The sequence below is a fragment of the Pongo abelii genome, chromosome 10 (genome assembly GCF_028885655.2).
Source record: "Pongo abelii isolate AG06213 chromosome 10, NHGRI_mPonAbe1-v2.0_pri, whole genome shotgun sequence".
In the NCBI taxonomy this organism is placed as follows: domain Eukaryota; kingdom Metazoa; phylum Chordata; class Mammalia; order Primates; family Hominidae; genus Pongo; species Pongo abelii.
In genome coordinates, this window is record NC_071995.2 from 65,058,391 (window position 1) to 65,082,031 (window position 23,641).

General features: G+C 40.0%; 1 protein-coding gene across 14 annotated transcripts in view; it reads right to left on the bottom strand.

Moving 5' to 3' along the window:
* GRIP1 (glutamate receptor interacting protein 1) overlaps window positions 1-23,641 on the bottom strand; it is an 852,850-nt gene that overhangs the window by 721,014 nt on the left and 108,195 nt on the right. For 10 of the 14 annotated variants that reach the window (XM_054527383.2, XM_054527382.2, XM_063712186.1 and 7 more), the window contains 2 exons: window positions 22,855-22,936; window positions 18,139-18,270 (listed from right to left, as the gene is read on the bottom strand). Coding sequence is in view for 4 of the 14 variants with exons in the window: in XM_054527385.2 (XP_054383360.1) it covers window positions 276-333 (58 nt within the window). In the remaining 10 variants the exon portion in view is untranslated. Of the gene's footprint in view, window positions 1-275; window positions 566-18,138; window positions 18,271-22,854; window positions 22,937-23,641 lie in introns of those variants that run through there. The other 4 variants (XM_063712185.1, XM_063712188.1, XM_063712184.1 and 1 more) reach the window with 2 other exon arrangements.

The following is a 23,641-nucleotide window of genomic DNA, read 5'->3' on the forward strand; positions in this document are numbered from 1 at the left end:
TCGCCAGAAAAATCTTTCCCCAAGCGAAAAGTTCCCTGCTGCAGCACCACCCCTCCCCTCTCCCCCTGCCCCCCCCCCCCCAGCCCGTCCCCCCCCCAAAAAAATGAATCAGAGTTCGCAAGACGCCACCTGGATTCGCCCGCGGGCCCTGAGGGCGCGGCGCCCCTCCCCCGTCGGCGGGTGGACGGGTCGGGAGGGAGCCGGGGAGAGGGAGGCACCGGGCGGCCCCGGCCCGGACCCCTGCCCTCCCTCCCCGGCCCCGCTGCCTGGCTCACCTCTCTCCTGCTCCTCTGCCTGCAAGCAGATGGGGATATTCTTCTTCCAGCCGGGCATGGTGTCGCTCCCTGCGCTCGCTCTCGGGCTCGCTCTTTCTCGCTGGCTGTCTTTCTCCGGGGCTCGCCGCGCCTCCTCGCTCGTCCTCTCGAGCAGCCGCGCCGGGGCTGTTCAGCGGGGCTGGGGCGCCGAGGCGGCTCCTGGGCACATCGAGGCGGCGCCGCGCGCCCCGCGCTCCCCTCAAACTCGCCGGCGGCTCCGGGCGGCGGCGGCGGCGGCGGCGGCGGCGGCCGGGCCGGGCCGGGCCCCGCCGGGCAAGGCTGGGGGCTGCAGCGGCGGCTGCCGCGGTGTGGCCGGGAGGCCGGGCCGGGCCGGGGGCGGGGAGCTGGTGCAGGCCGAGAGCGGGGGGCTGCGGAGCCCCCGGGAGTGGGCGCCGGCGAGAGGAGTGGGCTGGCGCCGCCGCCTCTTTCCCCTCCTCCTCCTCCTCCTCGTTCTTCCCCTTCCTTGTCTCTCCGCCGCCAGCAGGTGGGACTCGGAGCCGCCGCCGCACAAAGCTCCGCCGGCGGCAAGACTGAGGCTGCGGGCTCCCCGGGCGCCTTTCGGCGGAGCCTCCCCCGAGACGCGCGCGAGGCTGAGCGGGCACGGAGGGGGCGCGCGCGCTCACACCCTCCGCGCCCCGGGCGGCCTGCGAGGCGCGCCCGGCCTGCCAGGTACCGAGCCTGGCACCGAGCCGCTGGTGCGGAGCCCACGCCGCTCCACCGCGGCCACCACTCCCTCTCTCCGCCTCCCTCCCCGAGCCCAAACTGGCTGCTCCTCCGGCTTAGGCGACGACCTCGATGGAGTAAGGGGCAGTGTCCTTCCCTCTAGTCCCTCCTCCGCGCCGCTCTCCCTACGCCCTGGCTGCCGCCCCCTCCCCCAAGTTGAGACTTGCAGCTACGGATTTGCTAACTTCGCCCTCAACTGAGGGAAATAGCAACTTTTGGGATGGTCAGCGCTGGTCCCAGCAATACGTTTCCTGGCAGGGTGGGGAGGGCGTGAATGGAGACTCTCTTTTGTTTTAAATGATGCGGGGAGACCTTGGCTGAGTGAATATGTAATCGCTGTCTTCAAGCACAGGAAGGGCTTTATGATCAGGTTTTATGATTAGTTTCTTCCCCTTGTCATAGGCTCATAGAAAATCGGTGGAAAAATGAGTCAGGTGGGAGGGAGACAGCTTTATGATACAGCCTGGAAGATTCTGCCCAGACATGGGACTCTTGCTTGTGGTTTCAAAACGGTAATGCTAGGAGGGGCTTCTGACAGTGTTCCAGGTGACACTCGGTGACTGTCCGAGTATGACATCTGCCTCTGCCTCAAGGCTGGGGGCTGGCTAGAAAATACCTGTCTCTCCCTCCGGAGTATCTGATGTGGACCGAAGAATTTAGGGCCCCTGAGGCTGTAACTGCTGGTTTGTGGTTGTTGGAGCCCAACCACTGCACTGCTATGAATGACTCGGTGTCCTGCAGTTTATTTTGGCCTCTGAAGGAACTGCAGTTTGCTCTCCCGAATTGAGGACATTGGCTCACACTGGCCTTCTCTCCCTCTTCTCTTGGAAACATAGTAATACTGCCAGAGAAATGTATTAATTAGAAAAGGCTGAAAGATAGAATCTTCTTTTCCTTTGCCACTGCATAAGTGGTCTTATCGGGTGAGGACGTTTGCCTCTGCTGCTGTCCCTGGCCTGGGTGGCTGTCTGTCATTACAGAACTGCCCAGCTGCCAAAGCAAATGGCTATCTCTCCTAAGCAATGGAGAGGCTCAGGTCCAGAAGCTTCAAGGATAGAGGAATTGAAGGGCTAAATGAAGGGCAGAGTCAAACCATCCCAGGGGGTTGTCAGTAGAAATCCCGTCTGAGCTGTTCAAATCTTCTTTCCAGACTCTTTGAGAAGTAAAATCCAGAAAATCAATATGAACGTCACACCTGTCGCCTTTAAATGGCCCACCCTTCATCCTAAAATGAACAAGACTCCTTGGGTACTTTGGTCTGCTCCTAACCTTGTTTCAAGGTCTAGTCCTGCCAATTTTATGTAGAGAAAGGCATTTGCCATTGATTCCCCAAAGGGACAAGGCCAATCAGGCCATAACCAAGACATTTGATGTATGTATACAAGCAAAGACCTAGGTTTTGACAACAAAGAAATGACCACAACATTTTACAGCAGCTTATATAACATTTATATATCCATAGTGGGTCTAAAAAGTATCGTTCTGGAAAAGCCAGGCAATAAATGCCTTGTGTGGACTGAATCATACTCATACAGTTATAGTGCAATCAGCAGTACACTTGTCCTGCCAAGGTGAGTGATGGATTATAGTGGAGAGGAAGTTCCAGCTTACACCTGTTAATAGTATTTTAAGTCACATAGGCAAAATTCCTACAATGTGGTAGACTCTGGGCTAAAAGCTAAGGACACAAAAAGAAAATTATGCTCATGCCTGTAATCCCAACACTTTGGGAGGCCGAGGCAGGAGAATCACTGGAGCCCGAGAGTTTGAGATCTGCCTGAGCAACATGGCAAGATCCTATCTCTACCAAAAGAAAAAGAAAAAGAAAAAAAATTAATTAGCCAGGCATGGTGATGCACATCTGTGATCCCAGCTACTCGAGAGGCTGAGGTGGGAGGATCACTTGGGCCCAGTGAGCTGTGATTGTGCTACTGCATTCCAGCCTGGGCAACAAAGCTGGACCCTGTCTAAAAAAAAAAAGAAAAAGAAAAAGAAAATTATAGTTTAGTAGGGAAGATCAAGTTAATGCATTCTTCTGTGTGTAAGGATCAGATATTATTTTATGTATTATACAAGTGAGATTGGTTAAAGAACCTCTTAAGGATAAATTCGTATCCTTCCCACCACAAAATACTTATTGTCTAAACACTTGTTCACCAATATCCAATGTCTTGTATCATCATTGTACGTACACTTAAGTTATCAACGAGGCCCTAAGTTCTCTCAAGGGGAACCATGGCTTACCTCTCTGCATCCCCAGAGCCAGGGACAGTAAGCATTCAATCAATGTTAGTTGATGATGATGGTATTTAACCTCACTTCAGCCACACATAGCACATCACCACAGGGAAATAGCCCTTTAATGACTGCTTTTCATGATACCGTTGAGATCACTCTATAATATCAGAGCAGAAAAAAAGAATGAAATCATTGAACTAGAAATACTATTTGACCCAGCCATCCCATTACTGGGTATATACCCAAAGGTTTATAACTCATTCTACTGTAAAGACACATGCACACGTATGTTTATTGTGGCACTATTCACAATAGAGAAGACTTGGAACCAACCCAAATGTCCATCAATAATAGACTGGATAAAGAAAATGTGGCATATATACACCATGGAATACTATGCAGCCATAAAAAAGGATGAGTTCATGTCCTTTGCAGGGAGATGGATGAAGCTGGAAACCATCATTCTCAGCAAACTATCACAAGAACAGAAAACCAAGCACTGCATGTTCTCACTCGTAAGTGGGAGTTGGACAATGAGAGCACATGGACATAAGGAGGGGAACACCACACACCGGGGCCTGTCGGGGGTGGGGGGCTAGGGGAGGGATAACATTAGGAGACATACCTAATGTAGGTGACGGCGGGATGGGTGCAGCAAACCACCATGCCACGTGTATACCTATGTGACAAAACTACACATTCTGCACATGTACCCCAAAACTTAAAGTATAAGAAAAAAAAGAAAAAAAAACTTAAGTCTGAAATACTTGGTTTTATTGTCTAAAATCATCTTACGTTCAAAGCACCATTTATAAAAATCTATTCCAAGGAAATCATAGCACTATTTGGAGCTTTATGAGGAAGATATCTACCAGCCAGTAGGACATAAGGTATATTCTTTTTCTCCTTTACTGAATTTGAAAATCAATGTCCTTTAAAGACTGAAGCTACAACTACAGCCACTGTTTATAGACATCATCTCACTTATATTAAGAATTTGTGGGCCTTATTTGAACACAAATTCTTCCTAGTTATTCGTGTAGCTCGAAAGGTTTTGCAGCCCAGGTTTATAGAGTTCAAAATTTAGTTTAATTTGTTTTACCTTAACCAGTGTGCATAGTTGATTACACAGGCCAAGAGACATACTCTTAAATGTGGCCTCACTTGAGCTCCTTCTCAATTTAAAATTTTCAAAATAAAGGGGCAAGAAGACATAATCTCCTACCCTAGTACCTCCCTCACCTGGTAGGAAAGAAAGGAAAAAAACCCTGTAAACTAAAAGCTTTAATTTCATTGTTTGATCATCTTTTTCAAGCTTGCATGGATACATTCAGTCTATTGAAGAGCTGAAAATGTGTGTGATAGAGAGAAAGAGCAACTTCCCTTTCATTTCCTTTGTACTCTGACAGCTGAGCTTCCAATCTCCTGCTCACAGGGCTTTCATACTAACAGAGTGTTATGACTTCTTGGGACTGAATTTCATGAGTTTGAGGAGTCCCCCAGGAGAAGTAAAATCCCAGCTGTTATTTTGGATTTGCTCCAGGGCCTAAAAACATCCACAATATATTTTTTTAAATCGTGCATTGACTTTTTATGAACACACACACTGCATACTAAGCAGGCACCTGAAATTTTCAATAGTGCTCCCAAAAAACAGCACTTATTTTCCATTGCATACAGTGAATTTGAAAACTATTTTAACACCTGATATGCACTCCTAGTGGGTATCTGTAGATTCACTTTTACCTGACAAATCCTCTTTCAACATTCAAAATAAAAGAAACTTCCTTGGACAGTTTATCATCTTGAGGAAGAAATAAAGAGAGGAGAAAACAAAGAGAATGAACTCAAGTTGTTTTTACTTTAAAATCTTCAGTTAGGAGAACGTAATGGGAGAAAGAGGAAGCATAAGAAAAGAAGCAGCTCTAACATGGATAATTTAAGTAAGGTGTGTTTGAAAGCAAACAGCAAGTTCACCTGGGAAAAAATATTAGAGTGTGTTTTAAAAAATGACAGTATAGGGCACTGCAATTGGGGCCAGAGAGATTGTGATGATTGATTTCACGTGTCAATTTCACTGATCCAGCAGGCACCCAGATATTTGGTCAAACTTTATTTTTAGTGGGTCCATGTGGGTGTTTGGGGTAAACATGTCAGTCAAATCAGTAGAGGGAGTAAAATAGATGGCCCTACCCAATGTTGGATGGGCAGTCAGTGGGCCTCATCCAATCAGTTGAAGGCCTAAGTAGAACAAAAGGGTTGACCCTCCTCCAAGTAAAAGAGAATTCCTCCTGCCTGATAGGGCCATATGCTTTATCATGCATTCAGACATGAACTGACATGTCGGCTTTTCCTGGATCTCATACCTGTTGCCTTTGGACTGGGGCTGCTCCATTGGCACTCTTGGTTCTCAGGCCTTTGGGCTCAGACTGGAAACGCAGTATCAGCTCTCCTGAGTCTTTAGCTTGCCCACTCACCCTGCAGAGCTTGAGGCTTGTCAGCCTCCCTAATCATGTGGGCCAATTCCTTATGATAAATTCCTTTCCATATTTATATGCATCTTATGGGTTCTGTTTCTTTGGATAACCATAATATGGAGACCTAAGTTCAAATCTTGGTTATACCACACACTAGCTCTGTGACCCTGGGCAAGTCTAACTCCATGTCACCCATGTTTGAAATGTAATGCCCACATGGAAATGCCGTGGGGAGGATTAAATGAGCTAATATAAGTAGGGCACTTAGCACAGCACCTGATGTGCAGCTAATTATAGGTAGAAAAAAATTAATACATTGTTTTAAAAGAGAAGTTATGCAGAGTAGATTCTTGGGATTCATGAGCTTCTAAAAATACAGAACTCCCTAAAATTGTATGCAACATTTTCTGTGTCTGTTTATGATCACCCCAATACACACACACAAACTTGAGGATAAAAGAAGTTCATAACTTTCATCAAGTTCTCAAAGAAATACTTAATCCAGAAAAAAAAAATGAAGGTTTCTGATAAGCATGAGAGGAAGACTCCATAATATACAATTAACTTTGGGTTCTGCTAAAGAAAGAAAAGGATTAATCCTAAAGAAATTCACTTTCCTAATTGAGCTTTAGAATTACTGACACTCAAACTCTCCACTCTCTCTTTGTCTTTGCATTCAAACTTTTCAGAAAGTCAACTATACCCCTGACATCCAAGTTTTCAACTCTTGATTCACACCTAAACTAACTGCAGTTTCTCTCTGCAAAGGCATTTTCATCATTGTAGGTCCCTGAGGCAAAAACATGAGGAACATTTTGACTCAGTCCCAAATCCCCAATTGGCTATCAAATTCTTTCAAATCTACCTTTGAAATAATTTTGGAATCTCTCTCATTCTTTTCCATGGCATTGCCCTGATTATTGACCTTATCTTTTACCTGGACAATCCCGATAGCCTCTTCCAGGTTCACTTCTTCAGTCTATTCTTACTCCAAACTGCACTGCAGTCAACCTTATTGTTGTTGTACTTGTTTTCCTTTAAGTAAAATGACAATCCATTTTCTGTTGTCTTCAAGTCTTCCAAGAATTCCTCATACCTATTCTGTCTTCTGCCACAATTATTGTGCACGAGCACACACGTCCTTTCTTCCTTCCTTCCTTGAACTGTCCCTAATATCCCCTTACACCTGCTCTACCCTATATTACTTCAATTCCTTAAACGTGTCATGTGTTTCTACACTTTATACCTTTGCTCATTAGGACTAAAATAAGTTGAGTGCCTGAGGCTAAGAGAAGTTGCCTTACAACTAATATGTGCTGGAGCCAGAATTTGAGTGTAGGGTGTTGGACTCTTAAGTTTATTATCTTTCCACCCCACATTGAACTACTCACTTGCATTTCTCCCCAACAAACTTTTACTTCTACTCACTTTCATTTCTACACAACAAACTTATTCTACCTCTTCTTTGCATCTTGATTTCACCCATTTCCTCTGCCCCTTGCACTACCATGTCCTTGTTTAAAGTATTTGAGTGAATCTTATGTGTAAATCCGGTCTATCCTACTATTCTCTAAGCTCTATAGGAAAGTATGTAGTAAGTAACCTGATTCTGGAGTCAGACAGTCTAGGTTCAAATCTCAAATTCTCCGTCTGGGTGATCCTGGGCTTCTTCCTGTCTTTGTTTCCTTATCTGTAAAATGGGGCTAATAATAGGACCAATCTCATATCATTGTTGGGTGGATTAGACGAGTTAGTGCATGCAAGCATTTAGACCCAAGTCTGATGCGTAAAGACATATTTATGCATCATATATAAATAAATTTGACATATTATTATAGGGCCAGGTATGTGCCTTACGTACCTTGGTATTATCACAGGCATTAAGCATTGCACCTTATAAATAGTGTGAGCCCAGTGGATGCTTGCTGAAAGGATGAATATTAAAAATAGTTTTAATTTCCTACATAAACCTCCTGTGATCAGAAAGACTTGGCCCATAAATATACTAGAGATGGAAATCTTGCTTATTACATGGCCTGACAATATTTCTAAAAGAAACCTTTCAGGTCAGAATGGAGAGCAATGACTTCATTATCCCGAACAAGAGCAAAAATGACTAATTGAATAGAAGACTAGACATAAATAAGCATTTCATCAGGAAAATTAAATAGAAGGTTCCTACCTTCATGACAAAAAGCTGCTAATAATAAATTCAGGTTTAGTCCCTTGAGTATCTAAAAAAATTAGAGCAATGAAGTGATTCAGAAAACTGACTTCAGAGGAAAATTAAGGTGGCTGGTTATATCTAGTATAGACTGGGGAAGCAATGACTAAGAGTTTTCTTGGTGGAAATTCATAGGATCATTAAAGGAGTAAATACCAAACAGGAAAAGGAATTATTTATCATGCTGGAGGTGATAAATAAAAGTAAAGGAAGAAATGAAAGGGAAGTGTAAGCTCGTCAAGAATCAACACTTAATTTGTATATATGCTGAGGAGTAGTGAAAACTACTGGTTAGAAAATATTTTGTGCATACATATTCTACTGGTTATTGATTGATTCAATCATTTTAGGAAGCAATCTGGCAATATATAGAAACTGCAAACCACGTATCATTTTACCTAGGCTGAGCCAGGTGGATCACGACATCAGGAGATCGAGACCATCCTGGCCAACGTGATGAAGCCCTGTCTCTACTAAAAATACAAAAAATTAGCTGGGCATGGTGGTGCACACCTGTAGTCCCAGCCACTTGGGAGTCTGAGGCAGGAGAATCACTTGAACCCAGGAGGTGGAGGTTGCAGTGAGCTGAGATCACACCACTGCACTCCAGCCTGGTGACAGAGCGAGACTCCATCTCAAAAAAAAAAAAAAAAAGAAAGAATCAAAGATGTGACCAAAGGTTTATGCTTGAAGATGTTTATCATACGTTTATTTATAACAGCAGAAAGCTGGAAAGGTTCTAAATGTTCAATAATAGAGGTTTGCTTAAATAAGTTAAATTGACTATTGTAGAGCATTTAAACATCATAATTTAAAAGATAGTAGTAAATTCTCATGTTATAACATTTAGCACAAAAAAGGGTTACATATACCATACTTCACAGATTCTAAGAGGCATAGTTTTAATATTTTTACATATCTAAAATCTGAATATTTCTTGTCATTCCATGGCATGTCCAGGTGTATTAAGACTTGCAGGTGGGGTGAGGTCAGCTTGAAGCCAAGTTTAGAAACAATAACAGAACACTCTTTCAAGAAATCCTGTCTTGCCAATACCCTAGTTGAAACAGAAGATATTGTGTGGAAAACCACAAACATTGAAAAGTCTGAATCATAGAGTGAATCATAAGAATTAAAGTTTGAACATGAAAAAGTTTTAGTAATACCTAGACAATTAGTTTCACTTATTTTTTATTGTGTAAGTAAAGATATTTGATAAAACCTATGTCTAAAGGATTTCTTTCAACAAGTATAAAATAATAATTCTTAGTAGTTAAGCATTGTGTCATAGTACTGGCATAATTTTTTGTTTATTTTGTAATAGTGCATAAAGTATTGATGGATGTTAATAAAGATGACCTCCTAGATTAACAAAAACCAATATATATATAGTATGAACCAAACTTTTCTTAGAAGGGAAGAGATGCATCAGAATGTATCCTGTCTATTAACATTATTTGTGAGTTTTATTCTTCTCTTTTTATACATGTTAATATTTTTCTTAAAAAGCAATATTACATTTTAATACAAAAATTTTAGTAAATATTGTTTTTAAAAACAATAGAGAAAAAAACGCAGACTGAGGTTTTTCTAGACTACTCTAGAATTGGTATATCTATCACTGATTCTGTAGTAAATAGGCTAAGAAATTGAAGTAGAGAAGTTTGAGTTTCATTCTTGCTTCTGTCAATGTAACCATTTACAAATGCTGTGGTTTTCTAAAATTTTCCTTTGCCCCGTGTAAGAAACATACAATAATGTTCACCAGCCTATTTCAAAGTAACAGTGACTGAACATCTGGAATGAAACAAATAGATTATATCATAATTGCAGGGTGTCTCAGTAAAGAGTATGAACAAAAGCATTTTGTAAAGATGGATCTATTTTCCCTTTAACTTATCACTAAGTAACATTCAGCTCCGCACTGGTTATGGGGCCAGACCATCCAATCTATTGAAATCCCCAGGAACATCAACCTCAGATCAGTTTGTCTGATGTACCAAAAGATTTTTTTAATACCCCTTAGGGATTTGTAAGCTTATTTATTTTTACAACCTGCAAACTTCAGTCTCGGCAATGAACATAAAGTGCCTAACACATATGTATTATGCATGTATGAGCATTTGTTTATATTATCTTTGACTTTTTAAAATCTGTTCAATGATCCTTTTTATTCCATACTTATTATATATGATGTTTCATTAAGATCCATGAAAAGAGTCTCTCCTAGTTTATATTTACATTATTTAAGCACTACAAGTGATATTTGCTACTGGTTATGTAAATGGAAAATAACTTATGAGATTTATGATATGATTTTCTTTCCTGCACTTGGTGACTAGGTTGCCTCTTGGTTTTTATTTATGTCATGAACGATAATCAGCTCCTTCTGTTTGCCCACCCGCACAGTTGCCTGAGCTTTAGGTGTGGCTGGAAATGATGGTGGAAATGATGGAGGAAATGGTGGAAATGATGGAGGAATGGAGGAAATGGTGGAAATGATGGAGGAATAACTGCACTCAGTTCAAATGATAATAGCCCGCTCTTTCTATTACAGCAACCGTGAGGCAGGTCAGCTTCCAAGAAAGAATGCCAACCTGCTTTCTGTAGGTGAAGAAGTCCCAGGGCTTGACTCAGAAGGTCCTCTAGCACTGCACTTTGCAGTCAGTCCTGTGGAAGATTCAAAAAGACCTATCCTATGGAAATGCCTATAAATGATTAACAGGTAGACAAAGGAATTAACTCAAAATTGTAAGAAAGAGTAGATTAGATGAGCACCAAGAAATGTGACTGTCTACAGCCACCTTGAAATCTAACAGGAAACAGGCCAAATGGCAAATTAGACTGTTTAATGGTTGTGTGTGAAAGTGCCTCCTCCTCATAAAGGAACTGTAACAGATCCAGTCTTGTGCAAAGAGAATATTATAAACAAGATAATGAAGCTTTGAGACAGCTTCCCTAAATTCACTAAGTCATTAGTAAATTTTACATTATAATCTAAGTGAAACAAACAAACAAACCAGGAAAATAAAAAACAAACCAAAAATAGACCAGAAAAGCCTGAACACGCCCTAAATGAAATGCCATGAAGGTATCCTCTCAGAATCACTGTGGATTCTCTCATGCTCCAGATGAAGCAGATTGTATCAAGCAAGCAACATCACTGAACTTTTATTGAAAGCGCAATCCATATTCTACAAATGAAACTTAGAGTTTCCTATCTGTCTGCAATTTAGTTCTATTTTTAATTCATTTCACAGCTCAATTAATATTCCAGTGTTTTATTCTTCTTCACATATTCAGAGCAGCCTGAAATAAACTTTACTTTGAAGTTACTTCCAGCCTTTGCAAATCCTTACCCTTCTCAGAACCTTCTTTTCCATCACTGCTATTTGTTCTTTCTCCCTGGAGACTTCCCTGTTGTCACTTCAAGATACAGACCTTGCCACCTGCTTTCCACCATTCCAAACTGCACCTGTCCCAATTGTAATCTCTGCTTTCTAAGTGCAAGTTAAGTAATCCAATACATTAATGTGTGATAATGTATTATTGGTCATTATTGTGCAAATGAAAGCATGTTAATTTCCTATCCTCTTTTCCCTTTGAGAATTTTTACTATTTTACTATGGCCTTTTGAAAAACGGCTCATTTCAAAGAGGTGGTATTGGCAGTGGGAATTTTTAGGTATCAGACCTATGGAGGGAAGCAGGACAATCGTGTGTGTGTGTGTGTGTGTGTGTGTGTGTGTGTGTGTTCCCTCAAATCACAACATGGAGGAATGGCATCACATGGGTAGTAGCTGATGCATTTCAGTGTTACATTGTGGATGATTCTGCAACAGTTCTGTTCAGAGCTGCTGTAGACTCAGCATTAGGTTAAACTCTAGGAATATGCCATGTAAAGTGACTTGCATTTTCATGTCTATTATAAAGGTTAAAACATTTGAACTTTCTGTTTAATTGGTATATATTTAAACTTTTCTTGCAATGGTCAAAGAAAGACTTTTTGGCATTAAACTGCTGCTGTGTAGAGCCTAAATGTCTGAAAAATTCATTAAAATAGCACTTTAATTTTGACAGAGTTGAACTGCTGGGAAAATTAATTGATTGTTTCTCACTTGAGCTTTGGAGAAATCATTAAGGTTTTTATGGTTTATGGAAAATTGAGAATTGAAGTACACTAAAATCAATATGTTATCTGATGTACAAAGAAAATGGCACTTCAGATGAAAGAAAGCATAAACAATTCCTAAGAGCTTCTTCTTTTTCTCTTGATTCCACAGGCATATTTGCATACAGCTTCTATATTTACTTGTATTCAAAGTCCTTTGTCAGTCATTTTTATTGTGATGCACATTATGGGGACAGAATAATGAGGTCAGAGAGATTAACCACTGCATTTTAGAAACTTTTCTGTTAATTTCAAAAAAAAAAGTATTAAGAACATAATATAAAATACCAGAAATAGTCTGGGCATGGTGGCTCACACCTGTAATCCCAGCACTTTGGGAGGCTGAGATGAGCAGATCACTTGAGCCCAGGAGTTCAAGACCGGGCTGGGTAATACAGCAAGACCCTGTCTCTATTAAAAAAAAAAAATACTAAAATACCAGAAATATTCAGATAGGTATGTATATTTTGAAACAACCCTTAACGAGAAAGTTGTAATTAGGCTAACATGTTAGGAGCAAGGAGAAATACTTCAAGGGTTCTGTATATTGGGCTTATATGCATTGTGGAAAAAATCTTTATGCCTTCTGCAAATAATGGGCAATGAATTGGATACTGGCTGGTGCTGCCAGCAAGACTTAGAAGCCCACTCTGTTGTGTTAACCAAGGATAAGAACAGGAAAAGAAAGGACTGTAACAGAAAAGATCATCATATAATTTATCTTTATTCAGTCCTCTGAGTATGTCCTTTCTGACCATCCCTTCTTCAGATTATACACATCAGTAATCTTGGGGGGATTTGACCTTATTCAGATTTTGCAAAGCCTGGATGGATTGGGATTTTAAGAGTAGCCACTTCTGCATTTATCCACTTCTACTATGTCTATTCCAGAGAGAAAATGATATTTTCCTTTTCGAATATTCATTGCTGCTTCCAAACTCGTTCAGCCTCAGACTGACTCTTTCCTTTCTTGGGTAGCTAACATCACTTCTAATTCACTCAACTTCCTACAAAGTCATACCCACAGTAGCCCATGCAGGCGTGGGATATTCTGGGAGACTGGTGAGATTGTTAGTGATAAAATACTTGTTAGTATGAGATTTGCCTCAGAAGCACTAAGTAAATCATGTAATCCTATAGGTAACAGATTTATTGATTATCATTGGATACTTTAAAACTCAGGATAGTTATATATTAAGAATTTACCCTACAGCGGGTATTTTTGAGATATTCAAGCAGTTACATAACAAGACAAGAGTGTGCTCATTGAGTTAGCATTTGATACTTGACATGTTCAGTATTTACTTGCCCATAGTTTTATATTTTATCCAATTAACCATTGTTTTCTCTATTGGGAAACAAATCCTAAAGGAATATACCCCAAATAGAGAAACTCTTTAAATCTCTTTTATAACTTACATACTTAACCTCTTTCTTTGCTTTTGTAGCATTATTATCAATGTCTGGAAAATTCATAAAGTCATTAAGAAATAAGCACCCACTCAAACCAAGGCAGGATGCTGGTTCATCTTATGGTTGTCAGCCTGGTGTGCAGCTCTTTACCTTGTCTTTATGCTGCCAACCTGTGAGTGACTAATCCCTGCCTTCTTCTCCCACAGTCAATTTATCCTATTATATGTTCTCATGATAGGCATCTCTGAACATGTTCTAACAACTTGTTCAGAGGAAGGCTTTCAGTTGAAATGGAAGACGACTAGCAATTTTCACTGCTCCAATAGTTATTCATAAGAATATAATTTATTAAGCTATATCTACTAAACCAAGAATAAAAACGTCTTGTTCATGATTATGCTACAGCTCTAGATTTATTGAGACACAAAGCGAGGGAGGATAACCTTTTACACTGTAGCATATATTCTTTTTTTTTTTTTTTTTGAGATGGGGGTCTCACTCTGTCACCCAGGCTGCAGTGCAGTGGCACAATCTCAGCTCATTGCAACCTCCGTCTCTCAGGCTCAAGAGATCCTCCGAGTAGCTAGGACCACAGGCATGTGCCACCAATCCCAGCAAATTTTTTGTATCTTTGATAGAGACAAGGTTTTGCCATGTTGCCCAGACTGGTCCTGAACTCCTGAGCTCCAGCTATTCATCCTCCTTGGCCTCCCAAAGTTCTGGGATTACAGGTGAGCCACTGCGCCTGGCCAGCATTTTTTTTTTTTTTTTGAGACTCAGTCTCACTCTGTTGCCCCGGCTGGAGTGCAGTGGAGCGATCTTAGGTCACTGCAACTGCCACCTCCTGGGTTCAAGCAATTCTCTTGCCTCAGCCTCCTGAGTATTTGGGATTACAGGCATGCGCCACCACCCCCGGATAATTTTTGTGTTTTTAGTAGAGATGGGGTTTCACAATGTTGGTCAGGCTGGTCTCAAACTCCTGACCTCGTGATCCACCCGCCTCAGCCTCCCAGAGTGCTGGGATTACAGGCGTGAGACACCGCGCCCAGCCGCATATATTCTTTACACAGGGGGAATCTGTTAACTAAAGTACAGATTGGAGTCAGGAGACTTAAGTGTTATTATGGTTTTTGCATGTGATCTCTTTAATAATCCCAATTATTTGACATGTTCTTTTCTGAGCAATAATTTTTGTCCTGCCTCTAAATTTAATACCCCAGTACCACAGGGTGTTAATCCACTGTGGTATTGTTTTTTTATTCCATTTTATAATAAAATACACTTTCTATTATGATTACACTTCTCTCTCGTAGAAAGAGAATCTTTGAGTCAAGACATGGTGTCCATGAAATCCACATTAAACCATACCTGGAGTATGTAACATGTTAATGTACTAGCATCAGTCATGACATAATCAGAGATGGGGTCATTGCATTGTAACAAACTAATAACCAGCTCAGCAGGTAAAAATTGCCAGGAGACTAGAAAGATAGTGGAAATCAGATATGGAGTTGTTTTTCAGAAGACAGACTTACAAGAAGGGAATGGGAGGATCCCTGGACAGGGAGCAGGAAGACACAGCCCAACCAGCAAATAGGGAGCCAGCTAATACTGAAGGGGCCTCTAGAGACAAACCCCATCTCGCAGAATTCTCTGAAGCTACTGTTGCCCAACTAAATATTTAAACAAAATATTCACGTCCACAGTGAAAAGGACAAAAATTAGCAGCCACAATATTACATCTCTCTTTTTTTTTTTTCTTTCTTATAGCTCTATTTGCAACCTTGGAATTGGATTTGATTCTGACGAGGATATTAGTAGACTGCCTGACTTCTTAATCTGATAAAAATCATGGTATTTACTGGGACCTGGATCATTCTGAAAATCAGCAACCTGATCTTTCTTGGTACACTCTGATATCACTGATGAGAAGACTTTCTTTTCATTGAAACTGCAGACAGTAACAAAGACAGAAAACACTCCACCCCTCATTGGCGAGCAAATGAATTCAAGGGATCAAGGACAACCTCACTTCTTTCTCATACAAATCCTTTCCTGCAACACATCACCCCCTTTTTTAAATTGGAAAAACTTAAAGTCAGGGAATAGAAACTTAAGTATAGAAGGCTCACATCAAATGTATAAATATGAGAGACAACATAGTGTAGTGGTTAGCAGCATAGAATCAGACAGAACTTTGCTGGAGCCCCAGTTTCATCACTTATAATCTGTGCAAATTCAAGTAATCTTGTTGAGCCTCAGTTTTCTTGACTGTAAAATGGGGATAATAATAGTAATTACTTTGTGGAACATAATAAGTATGCCATAAATTAACTGTTAATAGTTTTTTAAATTAAATATTGTTCTACTAGAATCAACTTCTGAGATATACAAGTTTTCTAATAATATAATTATAAAGATAGCTACCGTTCAAAATTTTAAACAAATACATTGTAATCAAGGAACCATAGGTCTATAAGGTATCCAGTGCTGGAACAGGTGCTTTATGAATACAAAAGAATTATAAATTCTAGCTTTTAGGGAGAAAAGACTTTTTTTTTTTTTTTTGAGATGGGGTCTCACTCTGTAGCCCAGGCTGGAGTGCACTGGCATGACCTCAGCTCACTGTAACCTCCACCTCCGAGGCTCAAGTGATCCTCTCACTTCAGCCTCCCGAGTAGCTGGGACCACAGGCACACAACACCACGCCCAGCTAATTTTTTTGTATTTTTGGTAGAGATGGGGTTTCACCATGTTGCCCAGGCTGATCTCAAACTCCTGAGCTCAAGCTATCCGTCCACCTTGGCCTCCCAAAGTGCTAGGAATACAGGCATGAGACACCATGCCTTGTCTGAAAGACTAAATTATAAATATATAATCATTAGTATACACAGGTGGTATTAAAAACAAAACACTGCAGTATTTATTTAACAGCTCCATCTTTATCGTCAAATCACATGTAAACAGTTATGTAACATAGTACTTAGTTTTCCAATGCCTCGAAACAAGTATAGATGGTAATAAAATAACCTATAAAACAAAGTCAGAAATTGTGTAAAGTGGTAGCCCATTCAATTTTGCATTTCCTGATTTTACTTTCCCTCTTCATTGCACCAGCTGATGGAGTATCATTTGAACCTCTGTAATGGGTAACTGAAGAGCTGTCCCTATGGTGCAGTGAATCCAGGCTGAAAGGGATGAACTCATTTCCATGCTTTCTATGTCAGCTAAATCCTCAATGTTGGACAGAAACCCTCAAGCATGGCCAGACTGGGAGAAGGTGATTCTGCTAGCTGATTGGAGTTAAAATGTGCAACCAGACAAAACCCCATGTTCCACTCCTACAAGGTAGACAATAGAAACACATTTCCTCTGCTTCTCTTCCTTCCACATCCCTCAAGCCATACTTAGTTATATGACGATATTCGATATCTATTTGGAAGTAATTATGACTACATTATAAACAACAACAACAAATGTTTATTGGCATCTAGGAACTGCCTTGGCTATCATACTACTTCTAAGGTGAGGAGGGAAAGGAGCTAATAGAACTGGATGTTGACACAGGCTTACTTCTATGGCAACATTTCCTTTTTCCAAAATGAATGCTGGAATTGCCTGACCGCCTGGGAGTTATTTGTTTCACGGTTCAAAAGTTTGTTTACTGAGCTTTTGTTCTGATAATGATCTGAAAGTGAGTTTTGCTTTGGAATGAATGGCAAGTCTAACTTGAATTTTTTTATTACTGGAGCTGTGCTGCAAGAGGTCAAAAATGACCATATCACTGATCCATGGAGAAGCACAGAGATACTCTCTTTAGAAGGTTAACCTTATCTACAGTTTAAAGTAACCTTTTAGGAACACACACACACACACCCCTTACTCTATCTTTGTCTACATATTTTGCTTCACTCCACAAAAGTAAAGAGGGGAGGGTAATTTAAAACAATTAATAATTCTTATCTAAATCAGATCAGTCAATTTTTCCACATCTTTTCACTTTGACAAAGAATGTTACAGTCTTTCCCAAGAGTAAACAATTTCCAACGAATGCTGGCTCCTTTGGTTAGGACAGTCTAGGGAGATGGGTGTTGGTTACAGAATAACTCAGGTCTTCAGAAGCATGACTACATAATAAGACATGTTTTCAAGCCTAGCTGATGAAATTTCTGTAACTATTTTTGGAGTCAGATCTTCTATTGATATGTCATATCTTTAAGATATTTCATATGTAAATAAGTCACATTTATTTACATGTGATAATGACTTCAAAATTATTGGCTATTGAGGTGCACCATTCCCATGAAATAGTTAAAATATTATTTCTGCTAAAATAACCACAACGATGCATTCAGAATTTGTATCTTACTGTGGTTTAAATAAACATTTTATATTATTGGTTTAGTGTTCTAACATACAATGCAAGGACATAGCATCTGGTTCATTTAAACCCATAAGTGTCTGTACAGCATATTATAATTATATTTTAAAATTATTGTAGGGGAGAAGAGGATCTTAAACCCAAATTTTGAAAAGAAACTGATTGTGGAATTCTTTATTTATGTTCTCAAAATAATACCTCAGAAGATGACATGCAGCCAGGCATGGTGGCTTATGCCTGTAATTCCAGCACTTTGAGAAGCTGAGGTGGAAAGATCACTTGAGGCCAGGAGTTCAACACCAGCCTGGGCAACATAGAGAAACCCTGTCTCTGCAAAAAAAAAAAAAAATTTTAATTAGCTGGGCATGGTGCTGTACCCATATAGTCCCAGCTACTTGAGAGGCTGAGGTGGAAGGATAGCTTAAGCCCAAGAGGTCAAAGCTGCAGTGATCATGCCACTGCACTACAGCCTGGGCGACAGAACAAGACCCCATCTCAAGAAAACAAACCAAAAAAGATGACACTTTAATGGTTATTCTGGTATCATCTAGGGATGAACACACACATGCACAAATTTTAAGTAGGTGATATTTCCCTAAGAGATATTCCTTAAAATAGTTGTCCCATATACATTATTTTGAATAATGTGTTATGTTTAGATGTTTATTTTCAGATTTACATTTGTATTTATTGATGCTCATCTAGCCTTTCCTTAGAGAACATGGATCACATATCTAGAAAGAAACACTGGTGAGGAGTAAGCTCCAACATCATGCATGAACTTGCCCTAAAATACTCAGTCTTTCTGATGAAGATTACCTTAAGAAAGTGAAAATACTTTCGAAAGTAACAGTTTTAACCATTAAATGTGACTTTTGGGGGACAATTTTGAAAAAGGTGCTTTCTTTAGTTGCTGAAAGTGGAAAACACCCGCTGAAATTAAGGCTATGACCATTTGTCATAATGCAGGCCACACATGGTCACAGCATTTTAAGTGGAAACATACTATGTCTGGTAATCTTTGTTTTTTAGAGGTGTTTATATTACTTTTACAATAAAAGAAAGAATAATAGAAGCCCAAAAAGTAGCAGTTTTTAAAAACACAAAATTTCTATCTTCTATTTAAGGATAGATAAGTGAAGCTATGTTTAATAAAGAAAAATATCAAGGAAATATGATCTTACCCAAATTTACATTTGAGTTTCTATCGCCGTTAAAAAATACTTCTGTATTCATGCTAAATCCTGTTCTCAGTGCTAATATTTTAAAGCCTGGCTTGAAACTACCAATTCTAAAAATGGAAATAGTGTAAGCAATCTCTAATTTCATAAAACATGAGAATGCCCATTGCAAGGAAAATTTATAATGGTTGTGAGTTATGTTTGTTTTTCTTGTTACTTTTTATTGCTAAAACTCTTTCACCAAGCTAGTATTTCTTTTATGCCCAGGAGGCAAAAGAGCTTGGCATTCTGTTGAATTTGTTCATCTAAATGTCAACTTTTTAAAAATGGAATGAGGATTTTGTCTTAATATTTTCATTTAAGACTACAACTATATGACCTTTAAGATCCTCTCTTGCTTTATAATCTCTGAAGATTTTATTATACCTTCCTTTAAAATTAATGATAAAAATCTTTACAATCATTCGTAAGTAATATACTTTGTTATATTAGCCTAAGACAGAATACAAAAATATTTACATCAACTATGGCTTTCTGTAAGGATAGTACAGACCTCAGACAGTCTCCAAAGAAGTTTTCTAGTGTCTTGGAGTTGCTGCCTGAGAAAAAAGGAGCACTGAAAGACTTCTTCTCCAGAGATTACATTCTTAAACCCAAGGCCTTTCCTCCTTCTTCTTCCCCATCTTTGTGTTACCTCGCTCTTCTGTGAGCATCTCTGAAGTGTAATACATGCCCAGCAGGACTGCATAACAATAGAGATGAGACTATCTTTGCATTTACACTAATTCAGTTTGCCAATGTACAGATGCACAGCAGTTTTTGCTTAAATTAGGTTGCTGTTTAGTTTAACTCCTTACTCTCATTCAAAAACTGTCTCTCAAGGTTCCCTGTTGGGTTTGCTGGCTCATATTTCTCCCTTTGATCCTGGGTTCACTCTGCCTTCCTCACCAGCTCCCAGAACTACCTGTTTAGTTCCAACTAAAAGTACTCTTACTGCAGTTGCCCAGTTCTGGCTCCGTGGTTCTGTATTCTCTTTAGTCTGCCCATTACTCATCAGCCTTCCACTGCTCCCTGAATGGGTCTCCTTTCTTCCTGGGCAGCTCTAAACAGTCCTTTTTGCTCTGTTTAATGTTTAACTTTTTATTTATTTTTTTTTAGAAGCAGGGTCTTGCTTTGTCACCCAGGCTGGAGTATAGTGACACAATCCTAGCTCACTGCAGCCTGGAACTCCTGGGCTCAAGTGATCCTCCCACCTTGGCCTCCCAAGGTGCTGGGATTACAGGCATGAGCCACTGCGCTGGCCTTCCATTACTTGTATTTACATATCCATACTATGATTTAAAGAATGCTATCTATACAGAAATATTAGCATTCAGTATGATAAAAGAAATTAAATATGTTTAAAAATACATGTATTTATAATGATACTTAAAAATGCTCACTACTCACCTTTTGGAAACTGGTAACAAAAAGGAGGGTGAAGGGAGACAGAATCAACCATTTATCATACTTTTCCCATAAGAACCATATTTCAGCATCACCAAATAGTTGATAAGGGAAGGCTTTTTGGTTTGTTTTTGTTTTTGTTTTAAAGAGTTGCAGCTAATAAATGCAGAAGGCATAATAGAATTTACATGTCACCATTTTGCAATCCATAATGAAATAAAGAATTTGGGCAATGACCCTCAATGGCTTCTAAACCATTAGATAAAAAACTTAATGAGAAATTATATAAAGAATGGATCAAGCTGACAATACCAGAACACACTGATCAAATTTAACATTACAAGTAGGGAAACAATCATACACTCTATGCCTCATCATGTAATGCGAAAGAAAATATACAACACAAACTATTAAATATTTTTATAGAAAATTGGCTACACAGGAAGCTGAGGCAGGATTGCTTGAGGCCAGGAGGAGTTCAAGGCCACAGTGAGCTATGAATGATCACACCTGTAAATAACCACTGTACTCCATCCTAGGAAACACGGAGCAACCCAGTCTCTTTAAAAAAAAAAAAAAGAGGATTGAGCAAGATTCTTATTGAGCCCTCTATCAATTTTATAGGAAATACAGGAGACAGGATATCACAGGAAGGCAATCAGAAAAATTCAGAATGTTGGAAATTTTACAGGACAGATTATCTACTTTTTTCAACAAATTATGAGAAAAACAAAGAAGAAAAAGGTGCGTATATATCAATGGGAACTTTAGTGACATACTAACGTGTAATGTATGCATTTTGGTTTCTGATTAGAACAAAGCAATTGTAAAAAAACAATGATCTCTTGGGAAACAGAAAAATCTGAAGGCTGAATATTGGATAATATTTGATAATATCGAATTATTAATTTGGGGGTGTGATAACGGCATTGTGAGGTTTTTTTTGAAGAAAGAATCCTTATAGTTAAAAGATATATATAAAATATTCATGGATAAAGTGATGTAAACTCTGGAATTTGTATAAAAATAATCCAGGACATGGGAGAAGCAAATGGGGTATAGACAAAAGAAGATTAGCCATGAGTTTTCAATTGTCGAAGCTGGTGATGGCTACATGATGCTTCATTATACTATTCTATCCACTTTTGTAAATGTTTAAAATTTTTCATAATAAAATGTTTTAAAGGATTTAGTAACTAATATATTTCTTTGAAGATGTAATAGGAACTCTACTGTCAAGAGAGAAGCTGATTCCAGAAATCATAGCCCGTGAAGTGGAATCTATTCTATAGGATTGTAGTGATACTCTCAATCTACCCTCTTTTCTCCTTTTCTTCCCAAACATTCAGAAAATCTGGTACTTCCTGTTAAAATGCAGGCATTGAATGACCACAGGACGGGAAAAAAGGCGTTTCCTAGGAGAGTAGTGGTTTATCTATTTGTTTTGGAAAATCTCCACTTTGTCCTCACCACTCTAGAGAGGAAAGTGGTGATCCACCCAGGTGAGTTCAAGCCCCTTTCAATGCCCAGTAAGCTAGCAAGTGCCCTAGGGCTACCTGTGAAATGATCTTGGAGCCACAGCCATGTCACAGGCTGGTAGTTTCTTGCTAGACTGGAGTAAGCTACTGCTATAGGAGCAAGGTTGGAGGAAACTAAGAATAATCTGCAGTCTAAATCAGGAAGTTCAAGACACGGAAAGCGCAGCTCTAATCTTGACCAAAAATGAAAACGAAGTAGATTGGTAGTCAGATACTACCATGAAGACTTCTCAGGCCCATCAGGACTAGGAGAAGAGGGTCAAGGCCATCTGATAACCAGCCTTGGTTGCAGAAAAGGGTTCAGCTCCAAGATAGACTTGGAGTGTAGACCAGGAGTCAGGAACACACACTTTGGAGAAAGGTAGTGATTTAGTGGAAAGGCTGTGATCCACAGATGATGTGGTCTCCTGGGAGGCTGATGTCACATGCAACCACACCGATCCTGGCAGTAGATACCACTCAGTAATAGTGGAGATGGAATTTGTATGCTGCTTAGTGTTGAAGACCTGTTGCTTTTCCATTGCACACTCTGCCTCCCAGCTCATTGAGCTGACTTGGCATATGGGAGAGTCCTTGGGCAAGCAGCTCTGTTCTCTCCACTTGGTGGTGTTCTCATCTTGGCATCCCTCCCAACCCCTGTTAAATGCTAATCCTTTGCTTAGGCAGCAGCAGAAGAGAGCCAATATGACATAGAAGAAAGAAGAGGGAAGAGCCAGTGGGAAAGTCTTAGACTCCGGAGGCAAACTCACCTGGCTGAAATCCTGGTTTTATGTCTTCCCAGCTTGCCAGCTTCTGGCAAATTTCCTGTTTTCAGAGGGTTTGTTTTATTATCTGTAAAATAAGCAGAGCATTATCTACTTTGAAGTATTGTTGGAAAGGTTAATGTAAAAGGGGCTATGAAACATAATATTAAAGTAAACAGGAATACCACCTCCTTTATAAACTTGTTTTGGCCACTTGGAGTCCTAGGAAAAATGGAAACAAGGGACTAGGGGACAGCAGAATCTTAGGAGACTTTAATAGTATTTGGTGTTCCCCGATGCTGAACCTGTCTAAACTTGACCGAGGAAGAGTGGTTTTCATGAAAACCTTATGAGTCAAATATTACTATACATTGCCCAGTGTTTTAGCAGCAGTAGCCCCATCCCCTCATCACAGGAGTAAGGGAGCTGGAAGGAAGTTTCTTGCTGATGCTTTCTTGTCCAAAGGACTTATTTGTTTTTCTATTCCATGATTTTCAATACTATCAATAGATTGGACATCAGACTTCCAAGAAGCAAGCTGCCTGAATGACGCACACCAAAACAGTTGATTCCTTTGGGCTGGGGCAAGGATGTCAATCTAAATCAATTAGCTGAAGCATTACATCAGGGAAAGTCTAAGATGTGTTTTCAAAGAGATCAAAAATTACAGAGAATTAGAGAAATAGGGTAATGTGTGAGGAGTTTAATTTCTTTCATACACTGTAGTCCATAAGTGAATAGTACAGGTTGAGGGATGGTTCTGCTCTATGTGAGCTGTAGTATGTGTAGTATG